Source organism: Sarcophilus harrisii, chromosome 3 (genome assembly GCF_902635505.1).
Source record: "Sarcophilus harrisii chromosome 3, mSarHar1.11, whole genome shotgun sequence".
Taxonomy (NCBI): domain Eukaryota; kingdom Metazoa; phylum Chordata; class Mammalia; order Dasyuromorphia; family Dasyuridae; genus Sarcophilus; species Sarcophilus harrisii.
The window spans coordinates 537,786,291-537,804,770 of record NC_045428.1 but is presented as its reverse complement, the minus strand read 5'-3'; the positions used below and the strand labels follow the sequence as shown (position 1 = coordinate 537,804,770).

The following is an 18,480-nucleotide window of genomic DNA, read 5'->3' as shown; positions in this document are numbered from 1 at the left end:
AAAAACTTGTGACTCAGGGAGGGAAAATGACTGTCAAAGACAATGTAGCCATTTAATAGCAGAGAAGGGCTCAAATTCAAGCCTTTTGACTCTTTCTAAAATCAATGATCCTTCATTTGATAAATATTTCTGAAGTATTGGCTGTGTTGAGAGGACTGAGGAAGTGGGGCCCATACACAGTTTGGCTAATGAATAATCCCTGCTTCAGTGGGCCTTATAAATTATTAAGTAGATGAGTAAAGATTGCATTCAGAAGGTGGCATTGAGTTGGACTTTAAGAGTAGGAAGTCAGTTGGAAAAGAAGGAAACAGAGAATATTTTAACCCTAGAACATATGATAAAGGGATGACATACGTTGGAGGCAATTTGGCTAGAGCATAGTATATACAAAGTAGAAAAATATAAGAAAAAAAAAAACTAGAAATGTAAAGAGAAGCCAAATTGTGGAGGACTACAGGCAGAGGATTTTTGAGTTTTATTTGGAAACCAGTGCAGATTTTTCAGCAGAAAAGTATCATGACCAGATTTGTACTTACAAATGTATAAAGGATTAACTTGAATTGAGAAGAAACTGTTGGGGATTAATTCAGTAATTTGAGTTGGTGATAATGTGGCTTGTATTTTGGTGCTGGCCATGGAAATAGAGAGACAGGAACAAATATAATATGAGAGAGAAAAAAGAAAAGACAAAGATAACTTAATAGTTTAAAAATTAGGAAGCTGAGTAAATAGTATTTTCACTGATAAATATGGTAGTTAGAAGAAGAAACAGATTTATAAGGCAAGAATTTTGGCAGAGGAAAAGGTTGAGGAAAAAAAGCATTAATTGAGCACCTACTTTGGGATGAGCACTGTACTATGAGTTTTTAAAATATCTCATTTGGTCAGTGTGAATTTTAAGTAAAGATAATCATCAGGCAGATGGAAATAGGAATCTGTAACTCAGAAGACAAATCAGGATTAATGATACAGATTTAGGAGTCATCTTTAGGGAGACAGTAGAAATGGAGAGATGGAGTCACTTCATGATTTTAGCTCCCACTCATTTCATTTAGTTCTTTTTTTTTTTACTTTAGTTGGACTGGATAAGAGGTCAAATTGGTTTGGAATAAACTCATTGGACCTTAATTCTGAGCATATGGAGATACAATATCTACATTGCTCCTTTGGTTGAATAAACTGGGATGAATGATGCGAGCCAGCACAACTTGCTCAATACTGAATTCTAGAAAAAGAGGCCTCAATTTCATCAAACAGGTTCCTAAATTACTCTGTTCAGAAAATTCCTGAGAAGGCAGCTCTATGTAAATGATATAAAAACAGTAAACATGTGTGAATGAACTAATGAAAATTTAAGCTCAAGATTAATCATTCTACAACTTTCACACTGGTTTGGAAAATGTATTAAGCAAAGAAATCTAATTCTTTTTCAATAGAAATTCTAGTCAGTATAATGTAGTAAAGGAAAAAAAAAACTGGGTATGGGTTCCAGTTATGTCACTACCTAGCTATTTCTTTATGCTCTCTTCTTGTAGATTTTCAGAAAATAACTCTTTTCTGGTTCTTCTACCTATATGATTGCTCCTTCTCAGTCTCCTTCTTAAGCCCTTTCTTTAATTTTTCAATTGGTGATCTTATCAGTTCCTTGTCTTTAATTACCAGCTTTATTTTGAAGATTCTTATATCTACCTATTCACTCATTTTCCAGTGTTCTTTCACTGGGTATAGCTGGTTCTGTTCATTACTGATCAATTGGAACTGATTTGGATCCTGTCATTGATGAGAGCCATGTCCATCAGAATTGATCATCATGTAGTATTATTGTTGAAGTGTATAACGATCTCCTGTTTCTGCTCATTTCACTCAGCATCAGTTCATGTAAGTCTCTCCAAGCCTCTCTGTGTTCATCCTGCTGGTCATTTCTTACAGAGCAATAATATTCTATAACATTCATATACCACAAATACCCAGCCATTCTCCAATTGATGGGCATCCATTCAAATTTCAGTTAGAATACAAAATCCTAAAAACATCCATTAATAAGATGATATTGTATATTTTTATGTTGGAAAATACCAATTCCCAAATGTTTATTCATTTTTAATGAATTAGCTACTACATAGGCAATTTAGCTTTGCAATATCTAACTGTATCTTGTGGGAGAAAAAAAATCCCATCTGTTTTTTTCAGCTTTACAAAGCACTCAATTACTTTCACCTTAAACTTGGATATGGGTTTCACTAGTTCATCCTCTATTGACTGCTTTATAGTATCACTGTGTTAAATTATGTATTTTTCTTCTAGTTTTTGTTTGAAAGTCTTTACTGTAATGAATTTGTCTTTCCAAAAATATGTACTTCATATGTCTTGAGGAAGATGTAAGAGCATACTTATGTGGTGATTTTTCCCTGTTCTCATATTAATGAGGTTGTTAGAGCTGATCTAGGAGGAACTTTAAAAATCATTTAAGCTAAGCTTCTCATGCACACCAGAAATGTGAACTGTTGTAGATTGATTAGATGAGGCACCATAAAGGGATGTGGCTGTGCCTGAGGTCCGTCAGTGGAATAAGTTGTTGGCAGAATCAGGACCAGAACCCAAGCCTCTTCAATTCTAATCACTCATTGCTCTTTTTGTTAAATCACTTTTCCATTAAGACAGAACTACAAAGAGAAATTTTAGTGAGGCTTCTAAATTCCTGTTGTGGATGTGCTTTCCTCTGCTTAAGATAAAAGCTGTTCCTTTCTGCACATCCTGAGAACAGATCCTCTGTTTTCAGCTCATCCCCGTGGACCTCTCTGAACTCTTCATCCATTTCTCTTTATCCTTCTTTAGACATAACACGTAGGTTAAGGTTTGGGGCTTACAAGAAATGTCACAGTAGTACCTATTTATCCAGGGCATCAAGGTTACTAGAATTTCAGTAATCGGTGGTACAGCTTTAGGTTTGTTTTACTTAGAGGCTTTGATTTATCTCTTCTCTGGGTTTCTCTTTAAATTGAAGTGTCAGGATTTTCTCCTGTTGCAAGATGGAAATCCAAAGATTTCCATTCAATAATTCTTTTGGTTATATTATAGATGGGGGCAGTTCAGATTACACTGATTTGCTAAAGTCTAACTCTTAAACTATAAATGATACTTATATTCTCTAGACCTTATTTCCCAAATCTGGCTTATTTTCAAAATACAGGTGATAGTTTAGACTCTGTCGTGTTTATATACACTCCCTCTGCTCCCAATAAATTGTATTTAAAATATTTGACTTAATAACATCTTTTATCTAAAATTAGAGGCTATTGAGAAGTGAAATGTAGAATGAACAGAAGCCTAAACATGGATTCACAAAAACCTAACTCCATTCATGTATTAGTCATTTTTTACATCTGTCACATGGTAATAATAATACTTGCTCCAATTTACATCCAAATATTATATAGAGTTTTTTTGTAAACCTCAAAGCACTATATAAGTATGAATTATTTTTAAAGCCCTAAATACACATAAATGCATTAAATATACATAATTATACTAAATATACATAATTCCTTGTGTTTAATTTTTATAAAGAGGCATATTGCAGACTGATATAAAGAAAAACATCCTAATGAAGTTATTATTATCTAAAAGTTGAATGGGCTCTGAGTGGAGCCTGGATGCTATAAAAGGTGTTTCTTTTCAGGCAAAGGTTCACTGGGTCTCTTAGGTCCCATCAACTCTAAGAATTGGTGCTATACTAATTCTATTATGATTATGAATAGTCCTTCACAAAAGACTTGTCTCCCTGGAAATAGCCTCAGGAGCTCTCTCTCTCTCTAGAATTTCTTTACCTTTATCTGTCTCTTTTTCCCTGAGAGATGCTCATTGATACATTGATACAAGATATCCAAACTCCTTTTCTTCTTTCCTTCTTGAGAGTATTAGGGACTATGTATAGGAAATGTGCACTAGCTTTCTGAGTTGAAAACATGAATTAATTTTATTTTTAATGTATTTTCTTAGAGAAACTATTTTATGCATATCTCAAAACTTCTGAAATTTAAGCATATTGTGGATTAAGTTTGTGGTCTGACCTAAGAGCATTGAAAACATTTATAAGGGAAGCCTTTAACATTATGTGGGGAAGCAACAATTTAATAGCTTTCTGAAGCCTTGAGATGTGCATGCATGTATATAAAGGCAGATAAATGTGCTTATGATAAAATCCTTTAGAGTTGTGTATGAGAAAGGCTGCATGACAGCGCCACTGGGTGGAGGACATTTTATCTTCTAGTCATGTTGCCTTCATCCTTGAAATATCTTAATAGAGATGTACATCTCCAACTCTTAGGGAATCCTACTTTATGTCTAATGGGAGAATATTTTCAAATTCCCAAGCAACCAATTTTCAGATTGTCTTTCAGAATGTAACCCATTCACAAGCTGGATCTTACCTGTGTTGTACTGGAACATTGATGGCTGAAATGAATATCATCTTTTAATCTTAATTAAGTTTTTTTTTTTCTAATCAGTTTGGCCTTTAGCTTACTCTAGTGAATAAATTAATGAATTGTTGACTCAATATGTATTTGTTAAGGAATTACTGTTTGTTTCTTGGGTGGAAATACAAAGATAAATGTGAAATGATTCTTTTCTTCAAGGACTTTTAGATTCTATTATGGGAGACATCTTGCTTATATATAAATATGTTGATAAAAACTAATTTCTAGCTCTTGCAAGTATGTTGGGTGAGGTTTGAGGATGGGTGGTAGGAAAATTAGAGAGACTGATTGAGGCTGACTTTCCTCTGTATCACATGAGTGTTTGCGAGAGACACATAGACTATAATCTTCTTTTCTTTTCTCCAGCTCCTTGTGGTGGTGATCTGTCGGGACCTTCAGGGGTTATTCTGTCCCCAAATTATCCTGAACCCTACCCTCCAGGCAAAGAATGTGACTGGAAAGTGACTGTCTCTCCTGATTATGTCATTGCTCTGGTGTTTAACACGTATGTACCCTTCTCCTGGGAAATCTCTTTATAAGGGTGAAAGGGGCAGGGATTTTCATGGGGGTGGAAAGAATTCCCTTTGCCAGTGTCCCAAACCCAATTGAGGGAGGGAGATTTCCTGATCTAGTTCTTTGGGTTAGTCCAGAGAGAAAGTCTTAGTGAGAGAAGCTCAGAACAATCAGAAAGATGCTCTGTAAGAAACAAAGTATAATCATTTTTCTGCTCTCTGTTCTTTTCCCATTATTTAGTCAACAGAAACTATCATTATCATCATTAACTCTATATATTTGTTAAATGTCTGCTGCATAGAGAAAAGTGTACAAGACACTGGAATATTCTGAAATATGAAATACTTAATTTAACTGAGGAGATAGTGAATGCTCATACACACGCACAGACACAACACACACACACACACCTTGTTCACATATAGACATATTGATGAAAATGAATTTCTAGACCTTGCAAGTATATTGGGTGGGGTTTGAGGATGGGTGGCAGGAAAAATAGAAGGACCGACTGAGGCTGATTTTCCTCTATATCATATAAGAATGTTTGGGAAAGAGATAAGGATTCATTCTTTTCTTTCCATAGTAAGGAGCAATATAGGAGAGTTTATATTTAGCACAAAAAGAGGGCATAAATCAGTTGTGGTTCAAAAGTTTAGAAGATACTATGAAAGCAAAGATCTGCAACATTAGGAAAGACTTTTGGAGTAGGTAGAACTTGTGCTAAATTTGAAAGAGGGCAAAATATTGGAATAGGGGGAACATGATGAGAAAAAAAATTAGTGACAATGTTACATGGAATGAAGTATTAGTGTTGGCAAGTCAGGGAATGTACAGTTGGCAATTTTGATAGAGGAACTGGAATGTTAGGTTAAGAATTTTTAACTGTTTTATAGTTAATGGGAATACATTAAAGATTATTAAAACAAGAGGCTAAATTTTTCAAAACAGAATTTCATTAAGAACAATGTGACAAGGGTGTGTTGGATGGATTTGAGGGGAGAAACTGGAGACAGAAAGACTAATTAGAAACTTATGGTACATGAATGGAAAGAAAGGATCACATAGAAAATAGGAGAGTAAGATCCAAAGTGATGCCAAGGTTTCAAGAATGAGGGATTGTGGAGATAATGGAACAGAAGAAATGTAATTCTAGAAGGAGAATGAGGAGTATTTAATTCATTTATGTTGGGGGTGGGATGAAGAGAAGAAGATGCCAAGTTTGTTATATATGAATTGAATATAGTAAATTCTGAGGTATTGGTAAGAGAGAAAGAGGATTAGACCAAATAGATGTTTGGAAATGCAGGCCTAGAACTTGTAGGGAAATAAGAGGTAGTGATATATATTTGGGTCTTAACTTCTTAAGGTGAGAGTTGAAACCATGAGAGTAGATGAAAATCTCCAAGGGGAAAAATATAGAGAAGGAAACTTAAGAACTAAAGTCTTTTGTATGCAGTCAAATGTTAGGTAGAGGGAGGAGGAATCATGCTAGCAAAGCAGACAGGAAGGAGAACTAAGGATTTATGTTATTGTTCAGTTGTTCATTCATGTCCGATGTTCCATGACCCCATGAACCATACTGTGAATGTTTTTTTGGTTGTTTTGTTTTTTGGCAAAGATATTAGAGTGGTTTGCCATTTACTTCCCCGATGGATTAAAGCAAATAGATCAAATAATTTGTGCATCATACAGCTAGTCTCTACATAAGACCAACTCAGGTCTTCCGAATCTAGACCTAGCACTCTACCTACTGATCTACCTAGCTGTCTCAAGAATTTATAATATCATGGAAACAGATATCAGTATTGTGCTAGAAATGCTAGCAGTAGCAATGAGAAGAAGAAATTGAAGGAATCAAAATGGGGATTTTAAACTATGTCTTTTTGCAGATGATAGGATGGTATATTTGAAAAATCCTAGAGATTTAACTAAAAAGCTACTTGCTTTTTACTTTAATAACAATTTTATAATATAAACTAAAATAAAAATTTACAAAATAACTAAATTATAAAATGTAAATATACAAACTGTAATTTTTAAATAAAACAAAGTCACTTAAATCATCAATATTTCTCTATATCACCAAGAAAACACTGCAAGAAAGTATAGTAAGAGATGCCACATTTAAAATAATCATAGGCAACACAAAACAATTAGGAACATACATACAAAGACACTTTTAATATAAAGTCAGATTCAAATAACTAGACAAATATTAATTGTTCATGGATGAGGAGAGCTAAAATAATAAAAATGACAATCTTATGAAAACTAATCTACATTACATATTAAATATCTCCCAGTTAAATTAATTTTATTGAGCTAGAAAAAATAAAAATATTCATTTGTAAAAACAAAAGGTCAAAAATATCAAAGAAATTACTGGGGGGAAGGAATGTAAAGGAAGGAGATTGAACAGTACCAGATCTTAAACTATGGCAATAATTATCAAAACTATCTAGTACTGGTTAAGAAATAGAAAGGTGCATCAGTGAAACAGAATTAACATACAGAATACAACAGTAAATGATTATAGGAATCTTGCATTTGATAAATGTAAAGATTTAAGCTTTGAGGATAAGAATTAACTAATTGGTAAAAAAATTGTTGGGAAAACTAGAAAACAGTCTGGCAGAATTTGGGTGTAGACCAATATCTTACATTATTTATCAAGATCAAAATGTTTATGTAACCAAGATATAAAGGGAGATGCCATTATTAAATTAGAATCATCTTATACTTACCAGATTGGCTAAAATGACAGAAAGGGGAGACAAATGTTGAAGGGGATGTGAAACAATTGGAGGGAAAAGGGAAAAAAAAAATTGAGACACTAAAACACTATTGGTGTAATTGTGAACTGACCCAGTCACTTTGTAGAGAAAAATGGAATTATGTCCAACAAATTAGAAAACAATTAGATCTGTTTCCCAAGGTAATAAAACAGAAAATAACTTCTATGTTTTGAAATATTTATACTAGTTCTCTTAGTGGCAAAGAACTGAAAATTAAGGGGTTACTCATCAATTGCGAAATGACTAAACAAGTTGTAATATATGATTGTAGTGGAATACTACTATGTCACAAAAAAAGATGAGCAGTTTGATTTTTTATAAAAATATAGAAAAAACTATATTTTATAAAAACATAGAAAGAGAAATGAGCAAAGTCAAGAGAATCCTATATATAGTAACAGTGATATTTCTGAGGAATAACTATGAATGACTAAATTATTCTGAATATTATAAATACTCAAATCAACTACAAAGAATCTATGAAGGAAGGTGCTTATTTACCTCTAGAGAAAAAATGATAAATAGAAGTATGTACAGTATGGCTTTTACATAGGCACACACACACAAATAAGAGAAAAAGAGAGAGACAGAGAAAAGAGAGAGGGAGAGAGAGAGAGAAAAAAAGAGAGAGAGGAAGAGGGAGAAGGAGAGAGATAGATTACAAAACATGATTTTTGCTCTTATTTAGCAATTCTTAATAGCCTAGATTTGGGAACAGAGAAATTAGATGGTCAAGAGTGTCTTAGGATTGGAGATTGACACACAGGATGTGGGAAAAGGTCAATGTCAAAATGATCTTTCCTATTCATTAGATAATGGAAGAAAACCAATGAAAACAAATAGAGAATTAGGATAAAAGAAGAAATCAAAGATTAGATGTTAAGGTAAGGACAAAGAACTATTTCAGAAGAAAAAGTGGGAGAATGACTTTTCAAATTAATATTTTTTAGTAAGTGAAGAAAATACTAAATTTCAGTTAAAGGTTAGGGAACAAGATGACAGAATTTTTTTTCTTATCCAATTTTTGTGGACTTTCTAAAATATATAGGCCCATGAATCTTAGATTCAGAACATTTAATTTCAGCAAACAAGTACTTGAGCTCACAGAAGTTAGGGGAATTTTGAATTCTAAAATGTGGCTCTACTAGATGGCTCTGTGGGTGGACAAGGCTTAGAGTGAGTAAGATATGAGTTCAAATTGGGCCCCAGACACATACTACCTATCTGACCTTAGTTTATTTGCCTTAATTTTGTCAAATGTTAAATGAATTGTACAAGGAAATAGTAATGTACTCCAGCATCTTTGCTAAGAAAACCCCAAAATGGATCATAAAGAATGAGTGTCAAAACACCTGAACAACAACAACAAAAGGAATCAGGATGATTTCACTTACTATAAATTTTGGTGTCCAGTCCCATTTGGGCTGTCACAGCTACTTAATAGTCCTACTTTTAGTGGGGTGGCCAGAATATTTAAATGCCAAATGTATACTTATCAAAAAGACTATTTTATGGAGAACTCACACAGGACAAATGTTCACAAGGTGATCAGAAAAAGCTATACAAGTACACTCTCAAGTTCTATCTTAAGAACTTTATGATTCTATGACACGAGAGACACTGGCATAGGACTGTACAGCATGGGACCAGTCCTATACCACAGGATTGCTACAGACTGTACAGTACTGCCCTCAACAGAGAAGGTGCTGTGTTTTATGAGCAAAGAAGAATTGAATTATCTCAGAAGAAACTCAAGATGGATAGAGAGTCCATCCCAAATATTCATAGGGACTATTTGTGTCCTGAACTGTAACGGAGCATTCTGAGCTCATATTGGTCTGACTGGCCTTAGCTGGACACACTAATCTAACTTTAACATAGTGATGTCATTTTGGTCCTCTTCAAGAACTAAGGATAATAATCATCTAATTGTTCACATGACCATTTCAAATTCAGTAACTATTCTCTCAATTCAGATCCATAAAGCTCAATCAAGTGTACAGTATGTGAAAGGTACCATGCTTAAACATCCCTGCTCTGAAGGAATTTACAAGTACTTGGAGAGATGCAGCAAGTGCCCACCTAGCTAGTTTCAGTTAGGTTTCCAGTAGGGCATCTCCTATTACTACCTACAGAGACTATTTTTTGGTCTTTCATTCACAAAGAGAACCATGGCATCAGTAAGTGAGAAACCTTAATGTTTGATGATAAGACACTTACTGGCTGTGTGAACCTGGGCAAGTGACTTAATCCTGATTGCCTCAGTTTCCTCATCTGTAAAATGAGTTGGAGAAAGAAATGGAAGACCACTTTAGTATCTTTGCCAAGAAAACCCCAACTCCTCCTCACCCCTGCCTTACAAAGAGTTAGAGAAAACTGGAAAAAAAAACTGAACCAAAACAACAAAATATGAAATAAATCTAAATAGTTAATTAATTTTGAAACCAGATTGTGGAGGACCTTAAATAGGAAGTCTTTCCTGATCCATGCTTCTTCTCTGTTGACTAGTTCCAATTTATTTTGTATATAGCTGTCTGTTCACATTTACTTTCATATTTTCTCCCTTATTATACTCAGAGCTCCTTGAAAACAGGGACTGGATTTTACTTTCCTATATATCTGTAGTCCTTTTGCATGATGATAATGATGGCATATGATAAGAGCTTAATATTTATTCTCTGAGTGACTTGTCTGGGGAATTGAATTCTAGAGAAAATAGAGTTATCTGCCTTAGATAAGATTTGTACCCTCTGAGATTATTTTGGCAATTGAATGGAAGATATTTTGTATGAGGCAGAGACTTGCAAAAAAAAAAAAAAAGCTATTTCATTAATTCAGATTAGAGGTAATAAGCCCTTGAATTAAGAATAGTTCAAGGGATCCATGTAAGAGATAGCATGCAGATAGAGTTGATGCTTTTAAAACTAATTAGTGATGAGGAAATTTGAGGATTTTTGTGCCCTAACATTTAGGAACCATTTAGGGGTAAAAGTGATGAGTTCCATTTTGGAATTATTGAATGTGAAATTTGGATACAGGTGGAAATACTCATCTGTAAAAGTTATGTTATATAACTAGAGTTTAGTAAAGATGTTGAAGCTGGATATATGGACTTAGTAATTATCTGTGGAGTTAATTGAGACTATGAGATTTGATTTGTATTTGATTTATAAGGTAAAAACATATAGAAGATGATTGATATGGATAATATGGGATGGAATGGAAGATGGATAATAAACTAGCAAAGGGCACTTGAAAAGTTAAAGGATCCAAGTTGAGAAATAGAAAGAGAAGCAAAAGAAAACAATAATAGAAGCCAAGGGAGAAATGAATACCCAAGAGGAAGGAATGGTCAGGAAAAGAGATCAAGGAAGCTTCAAACTCACAAAAGAGCATTGATTTTAACAACTAAAATAATGTTGGAAATCACAAAGATAGTAATTTCAGTAGGTAAGTAAGGTAGAAAGCCAGAATATAATGGGTTGAGAAGTGAGTGGGTACAAAGGAGGAAAAAGATGGGTAGAAAAATTGGAAGAGAGAAGAAAACTTGAAAGGATGATAGGGAAAAGTGAAGGTTTTTTGTTTTTGTTTTGTTTTAAAGAATGTGAAAATTCTGGTTATATTGTAATGCCAGAGAAACTGAGGCAGGAGAGAGATTAGAGAATTTTTAATATTTTATTAATTGGAGAGTATAATTGACTGGACAGGATTCTTGTCTCAAATTATCCAGTCAGACAGAGATAAAAATATACTGGGACCAAGGAAACCATGTTGGTCCCAGGGCTGGAGGAGACTGTCATCTCAAAGAATCCAGTGTCCAGCATCTAGCATCCAGCCTCCAGCCTCCAGCAATGAATAGGAGAAACCCATCTTCTTAAATACCTTTTCTCTAAACAAAGGAAGGGGTAAGAAGCATGGGAAAACTTCTGTCAGGATGGGAGGGAGGCCATAAATCCTGAAAACCCAGAGACAGGATGTCTGAATACACAGAGATAAAGATATCAATGAGGTATCTTGGAATATTTTAGAGGGATAGTGTAAATTCTTGAGGACAGAAAAGAGTCAAGAGTTCTACTCTCTTGTTTATCTTGCTTTTACTAATAATTTATAACCTTAGAGTAAATGGTCCTCAGTCTTAATGGGCCAGAGGGGGAGTTTTACAGTTTAGGGGATTGAGACAGAACAGTTAAAAAAACTGAGACAAGGGAAACTAGTGCAGGGAAACTGAGTCAGAAGAGTTAAAGAGAACTATGGCATAACAATATGTCTAGGCAGCAAAGAAAATTTGGTAGGTAGTGAGAACTTGAAGATGAATTTGAGGGAGGTAATGGTCATATGGGTAACTCTCAAAGGAATAAGATTCAAAGGAGAAGTAGAGGTTTTCACCTTGCAAAACTAAGAGTAAGATTTCTCAGAGAACTGAAGAAGGCAGATGAAGTTCTGAAGGGGTTTTAAGGTATGGAGTGGACAGAGTACACTATGAATGGTCTTAATTTTATAAGTAGGAAGAGAGGTCATCTTTTATATACTTGCAAATGAAGGCTTAAGGAGAGAGAAGATTTGGAGCAGGAGCTATTCAAAATATAATAGTCAATCAGGAAAAGACAAAAGCATTGCTGTATAGGAGTGTGGGGGGGAAGCTGAATTGAATAAAATATGAATTTGTAGAGGGTGCAGTCAGTCACTGTTAGTCACTGTTAGGTAGCACATTGGAAATAGGAAGGAAAAAGCAAATGGTGACAGCAACCTAGGACTGAGGACTGGTAGCAGGACAAGTGAAAAAGGGATATTTTATATAAGAAGGGAAGACTACTTATTTGGGTCTTAAATTCTTCTTAAGGATTTTTGCTCTTTCTTTCTTTTTTTTTATTCTGGAGATCACTTTCCTTAGCATAGAAAACCAAAGAAAGATAGTTGAGCTGTCTAAGCAAATACTATTTTCCTTATTTCCAGCTGGTAAAATCCTGCCCATTCTTCAAATCAAAACCCTTTCTTAATACCAAATTGAGTATATTTTCTCCATTTTGGATCCTCATTACACACTGTACATTTTTCTTTTTGGTGACACAAATGGAGTTAAATAATTTGCTTGGGGGTCACACAGCTAGTAAATATTAAGTGTCTGAGGCCACGTTTGAACTCAGATCCTCTTGAGTCCAGGGTCAGTGCTCTAGGCACTTGTGCATCTAGCTTCCTACACTGTATGTACCTTTTGACCTTCTACTTATATTGTATTTCAGTTCAATTCAACAAGTATATGAATGATCCAGTCACCATGCTAGGAGCTGGCTAATCACTTGCATCTTAAATCTTTTACTCAGCCTAGTGCAAGTGCAATACCAGAGAAACCGAGGCAAGACAGAATTAGTTTTTAATCCTTTAATGTGAAGAGTTTTAGGCTAGCTGGCTGAAATGGGACTCTTGTCCAAAGCATTTTTGGCCACGAGGAACTGAGGCAGGGCTAATTAGGGTTTGCAAACAGAATATATAACCTGAATATGCAATCTTATAGGAGAAACAGAGGTAGATAAGGGGGTGAGGGCACTGAGTTAGTGGACAAGCCATAATTCTAGGAAAGGATTATAACTTAATTCTGATAGGATAGTGGTCAAGATAGGAAGGTCCAGGGCAGGAGACAGCAAGACAAGGGGCAATACTCAAATGGAAGAGGGAATTATCCTAGCAAGAATTGAGATAACACACCCAGATTTTATGACACAATGTTATATAAAGATGATCGGAGCTCCAAGGTTTTTCCTGACTCAATTCTCCTAGTCCTAATGGTAACGAAGGTGGGGGGGTAATAATTTTATTCAGGACATAACAAAACAGGAACATATCCATCAACATCTTTGTTACTGCCCAACCCTCTTCTTATTTTCTGCCCTCACCAAGCCCCTAGAATAGTACATATTATGTACTTAATATAATTAAATTGAGATAGTAATATCTAGCTGCCTTCAACAGTTTCAAGGCAAGAAGTATTTATTAAATATTTATTTTGTGCTTAATCACTATCTTATATGTTCAGGATACAAATACAAGTAAAAGAAGTTCAGACTTTTCCCTCAGAGAGCTTGCAGTGTAATAAGGGAAGACACTACACAAAAGGGAAGAAGAAGGATGTATAAACGAGGATGAGGGAAGGCATCCAGCAATAGTATTGATGTTCAGAAAGTCAGAAGTACAAGTGGGAGGAGAATAAAGGTTGACTGCCCTGAATTCCTCCTCAAAATGGAGTCCCAAGAGGAATTTCAGGTCTTTACATCAAAGTGAACGACATCACAGGGTGCAGAAAGAACTGGTGTGTATGACTACTGTACCACCATCAGTGACCTTTGAGAGATCATGAAGGATCAAAGACACAAGCCTGGACTCAGGCAAGTTTTATCACTATTTTTGAAATAAGAAAAGAGGTTAGAATCTGGAAAATATAGGCCAGCCAGTGAAATCTACTTTAGTTGCTCACAAAAATTTTAGAACATATCATAAAAGGTAGGGTTGTTTGTGAATACTTATTTAGAAAAGGATGTGGTGAGTACAAGGAGTTAACGTAGCTTCATTGCAAACAGATTATACCAGACTGACTTAATTTTATTTTTTGATAGGCCAGTTAGACTGCTAGGTCAGGGAACTGCTATAAACATGAGCTGCCCCAGGAGCTGGAGGGTTTCCTTTCTTTGGAGGTTGCACGATGATTTGTGAAAATTATAAAAAGCAATCCTTCTCAGGCATGGAATTGCCTAGAAAGCCTGCTTCTGAATTGAACATCCTATGAATCTGTGACACCAGGAAAGGCACAAAAGTGGAAATACACAGTTCAGTCTGATTAAAATGTAGAATACTTTTAGATAGAGGCAGTCAATGAGGCTAGAAAAACTAATAGTAAAAACTTTAAGAGTAGAAATTATGTATAAGTGTTCTAAGTTTTTATGTCCTACATCAAACACGGCATATTACACACAATAGGAACTTAATAAAATTTACTCTAGGAGGTATATTATATAGGACCTTAGTTGAGAAGTTCAGATTTTATATTGTTGACAATATATTAGTGCTGTTCAAGTTTTTAGAGAAGGAGGTAACATGCAAATTGGGATTTTAAGATTAGTAGTATGTGGAGATTGGTTTGTATATATGAGTCTAATGGCAGAGAGATTCATTTGGGAGCTCTTACAGTAGAGTAGACAACAGAAATAAAACACTAGATCACAGGATGACTATAAAGAAAACACAAGATAGAATTGGGTAATTGATAAATTATATAGGGACAAGAAAAAATGAGGAGCCAAAGACAACCCTGAAAATCAGTTACTTAGAAGGTACAAGGATGATGGTACTGTTATAACCAAGATAGACATGTCAGGAGGAAGAGCTAGATGTATATAACTTTCTGCACATATAGTCCATTTTGCTCTTTCTAGGTTTTGGATCTGGTCTAGTCACTTGATCTCAATGCAAATTGAGTTTAACCAGTGTCTTATCAAGAATACCTCTTACAACATTCCTGGAAAATGGTCCTTTGATCTCTGATATCAGAAGACCCACTAATGAGGAGGAAACAGTATCTCCTGTAAAAGCCCACTCTGTTTTGGATACCTCTAGTTATTCGTTTGAGTCTAAATTTGTCTCCTCTTCACCTTGAATACATTAACTTTAGTTCCGCTTTTTGGTGGCAATTAGATTCCTTTTCTCCATGAAAAAGCCCTTTAATTAATCAAAGATAGATAAATTATGCTCTCTCCTACTAGTTAAACATATCCATTTATTTTAACTATTTGTCACATGGAATGAGCTTTAGTGTTTTCATCATTCTGTTTATCTTTCTTTGGACACCTCTTAGCTTTTCAGTAACCTTTTGATGCCCCCAAATGAATATAGAAATCAAGTCATAGTCTTACTAGGACAGAGTACAGCTGGATTATCAACTCCTTTCTTGGATGCCATTATTCTGAAAACTAATATCACATTAGCACTGTTGATCCATATTGAGATATAAATCTATTAGTACTTCCAGATCTTCTCGGGATGAATTATTATCTAGCTGGGTTCATTTGGCATGGGCTTTAGGTTTGGTGCAGAGTAGTAATGAAACTTATAGCTCAAAACATATTCTCCAAATAAAGGAAGGCATTTAATGTCAGATTTTGACAGTTTTTTAAAATGTTATTTAATGAAGCATCATTGATTGAGCTTAGTGTAAAATGGGGGTGGGGTGGAAATATGTAGAAATAGCCAATGTGATGTTTCAGGAAGATTTGCTAGTACTATATATAATGAATTTGAGAAATGAGAGGTTGAAAAGTGGAGATACCAGTTTTAAAGTTACTCTCTTAGACCTGAATTAAAAGAATGGGAATGAGAAGAGAAAAAAAAAAAGATGTAGATGGATAAAAAGGATAAGGTATAAGGAAGAGAAATTAGATATTGAGTCTCCAATAAAATTTGCTGATCAATGAAAATTTAGTGTCTACCAGAATATCTTGATATCACCTCAGATTTATGATGTACAACAATTAGCCATCCATTTTTCTAGTAAACCTGCCACTCCTAACTTCTCTATTTTTTCAGATGGCACTGACATCTTCTGAGTCATGTAGGCTCATTCTATCAGCACAACTCTTAATTTTGTTTTACCTTTCTCTCCAACATTCAAGCAACTACTATGTCCTGCTGATTCTACCTCCACTTTCTCTTATATTGTCCCTTTCTTTACAGTTTTACTGCCACTACCCAAAGGACTGCAAGCATTTCACCTGTATCATTGTCATAGTTTCCTAACTGATTTTTCCTTTTCATAATTTCCCCCTCTCATCCATTGTTCACACCGTTGCCAAAGGAATCTTCCTGATATGCACCTTTGACCAGACCAATTTCCTGCTCAAAACAGGTTTTGTGTTGACTCCCAGGGGGAAAAATGCAAATTCAGCTTGACATTCAAGACCATTCACCAGTCTATCTATAACCTATTTTTCTGACTTTATGTCACACTAGTTTACTTTATGCTATTACATTTCAGCCACACTGGACTACAGTTCCCAAATTTTATTTTACATCCTTGCATTTGTAAAGATCTTTTCTATTTCTGAAATATATTCACTTCCTCATTTTTGCTTGTTGAAATCTTTCTCTTTCTTTAAGGCTCAGCTCAGGTACTCATAATACAGACTCCAGATTTCCCTGTTTATTTGTAAATTCTTTGAGGGCTATAATTATTTCACTTTTCATCTGTGAATTTCAGTGGCTACATAGAACGCTCTACAAATAGTAGACACAATAATATTTGGTAAATGCAATTTCATTTTTGTTTTTGATAATCCTCCCCTTCATTTCCTCTCCTACCCATTGAGAAAGCAAAAAGAATAAAAAAAATCATATATGAGTATTATGTACCATTAACAAATGTTTGTTAAACTGAATTGAGCCTATGATTGGAGTTTTAGGTACCTCTAAAGGCTCATTTATTTATTTGCCTTTGTGTGTGGGTTTTTTTCTTCTTTCTTTCTTAGTAAATACTGTCTAAGAAAACTAACCTGGAATTTTTTGAACTACAAATGAAAGGTATTAATAAAAAAAAAAAAAAAGCTTTCCCCTCCTCACTTGTGTGTCAAGGCAGTCAGGCTAAGGAGGTAAAACATTAGAAAGACCAAGAGATATGTATTGGGGATAGAGACCAGATCACCTCTAGAAAATGTCAGGAAAAAGCTGTGGTGGCACAGAGAATGAAAACCTGAGAGAGAAAGAGAAGAAGCAAATGGTAGATATTAGTCTTTTCCTGCCTAGAAGAGTCTCTTCCCCACAAATGAGTTTTCTACTTTTTGGAGAAACTCATCCTCATCTGCCTTGGACTTTCCATTATCCAAGTCATGTGATAGAACCCCTTCTCCTGATCTAATTGGGAGGATGGAGTATGTATTCCTCCTAAAGGTTTCTATATGTATATGAGTGGGAGAAAAAATGGCGAGGAAAAAGAAAAAGTGTGTTCTCCAATACTGCATTCTTCTAAGGGGACTTAGAGTTTTTCATCCTTCAGATTTTCTCTCTCCTGAGATAGGGGACCAAAGTCTGAACAGATGTTGCACCCTTGACACAGATAGATTGAATGAAAAGATGTACTCAAAGCACTTTGTGAATTATAAAGCACTATATGAATGTGAGTTTTTATTATTACTTCTTATTCCCAGAATGTCTTTTATGACATTTTCATTTGAACTCTTGTGGATGATGGGGATTCTGTTTATTCCTTCAGCTTTAACTTGGAACCTGGTTATGACTTTCTTCACATCTATGATGGGTTGGATTCCCATAGCCCCTTGATTGGGAGCTTCTATGGCTCTCAGCTCCCAGAGCGCATTGAGAGCAGCAGCAACAGCTTATTCCTGGCCTTCCGTAGTGATGCATCTGTCAGCAATTTGGGCTTCGTCATCGATTACACAGGTAATGAACCAGATGTTGAGATGGGCAGTCACAGTTTCCAAAGACTTTAGACCAAAGGGAATGGGGATGGAGGTAACGGGGATGGTGAGGGTGGTTGACTCATTGTGTCAGGGAGGAAAGAGCCCTTCCTTGAAATCCAGAAATTTAATTTCTGCTACTAACTACCTATATTCTTAAGCAAGCCATTTCTTTATAGGTCTCAGTAAAATGAAATTGAGGGGGTTGAAATGTAATCACTGAAGTCCCTTCCAGTT

The 18,480-nt window shown here is 35.0% G+C and overlaps 1 protein-coding gene across 1 annotated transcript in view; it reads left to right on the top strand.

Moving 5' to 3' along the window:
* The window catches only part of CSMD2 (CUB and Sushi multiple domains 2), a 994,819-nt gene that overhangs the window by 787,701 nt on the left and 188,638 nt on the right, over positions 1 to 18,480 (top strand). The window contains exons 28-29 of the mRNA XM_031962095.1: positions 4,845 to 4,983; positions 18,039 to 18,226. Of these exons, the coding sequence (XP_031817955.1) occupies positions 4,845 to 4,983; positions 18,039 to 18,226 (327 nt within the window). The remainder of the gene's footprint in view (positions 1 to 4,844; positions 4,984 to 18,038; positions 18,227 to 18,480) is intronic.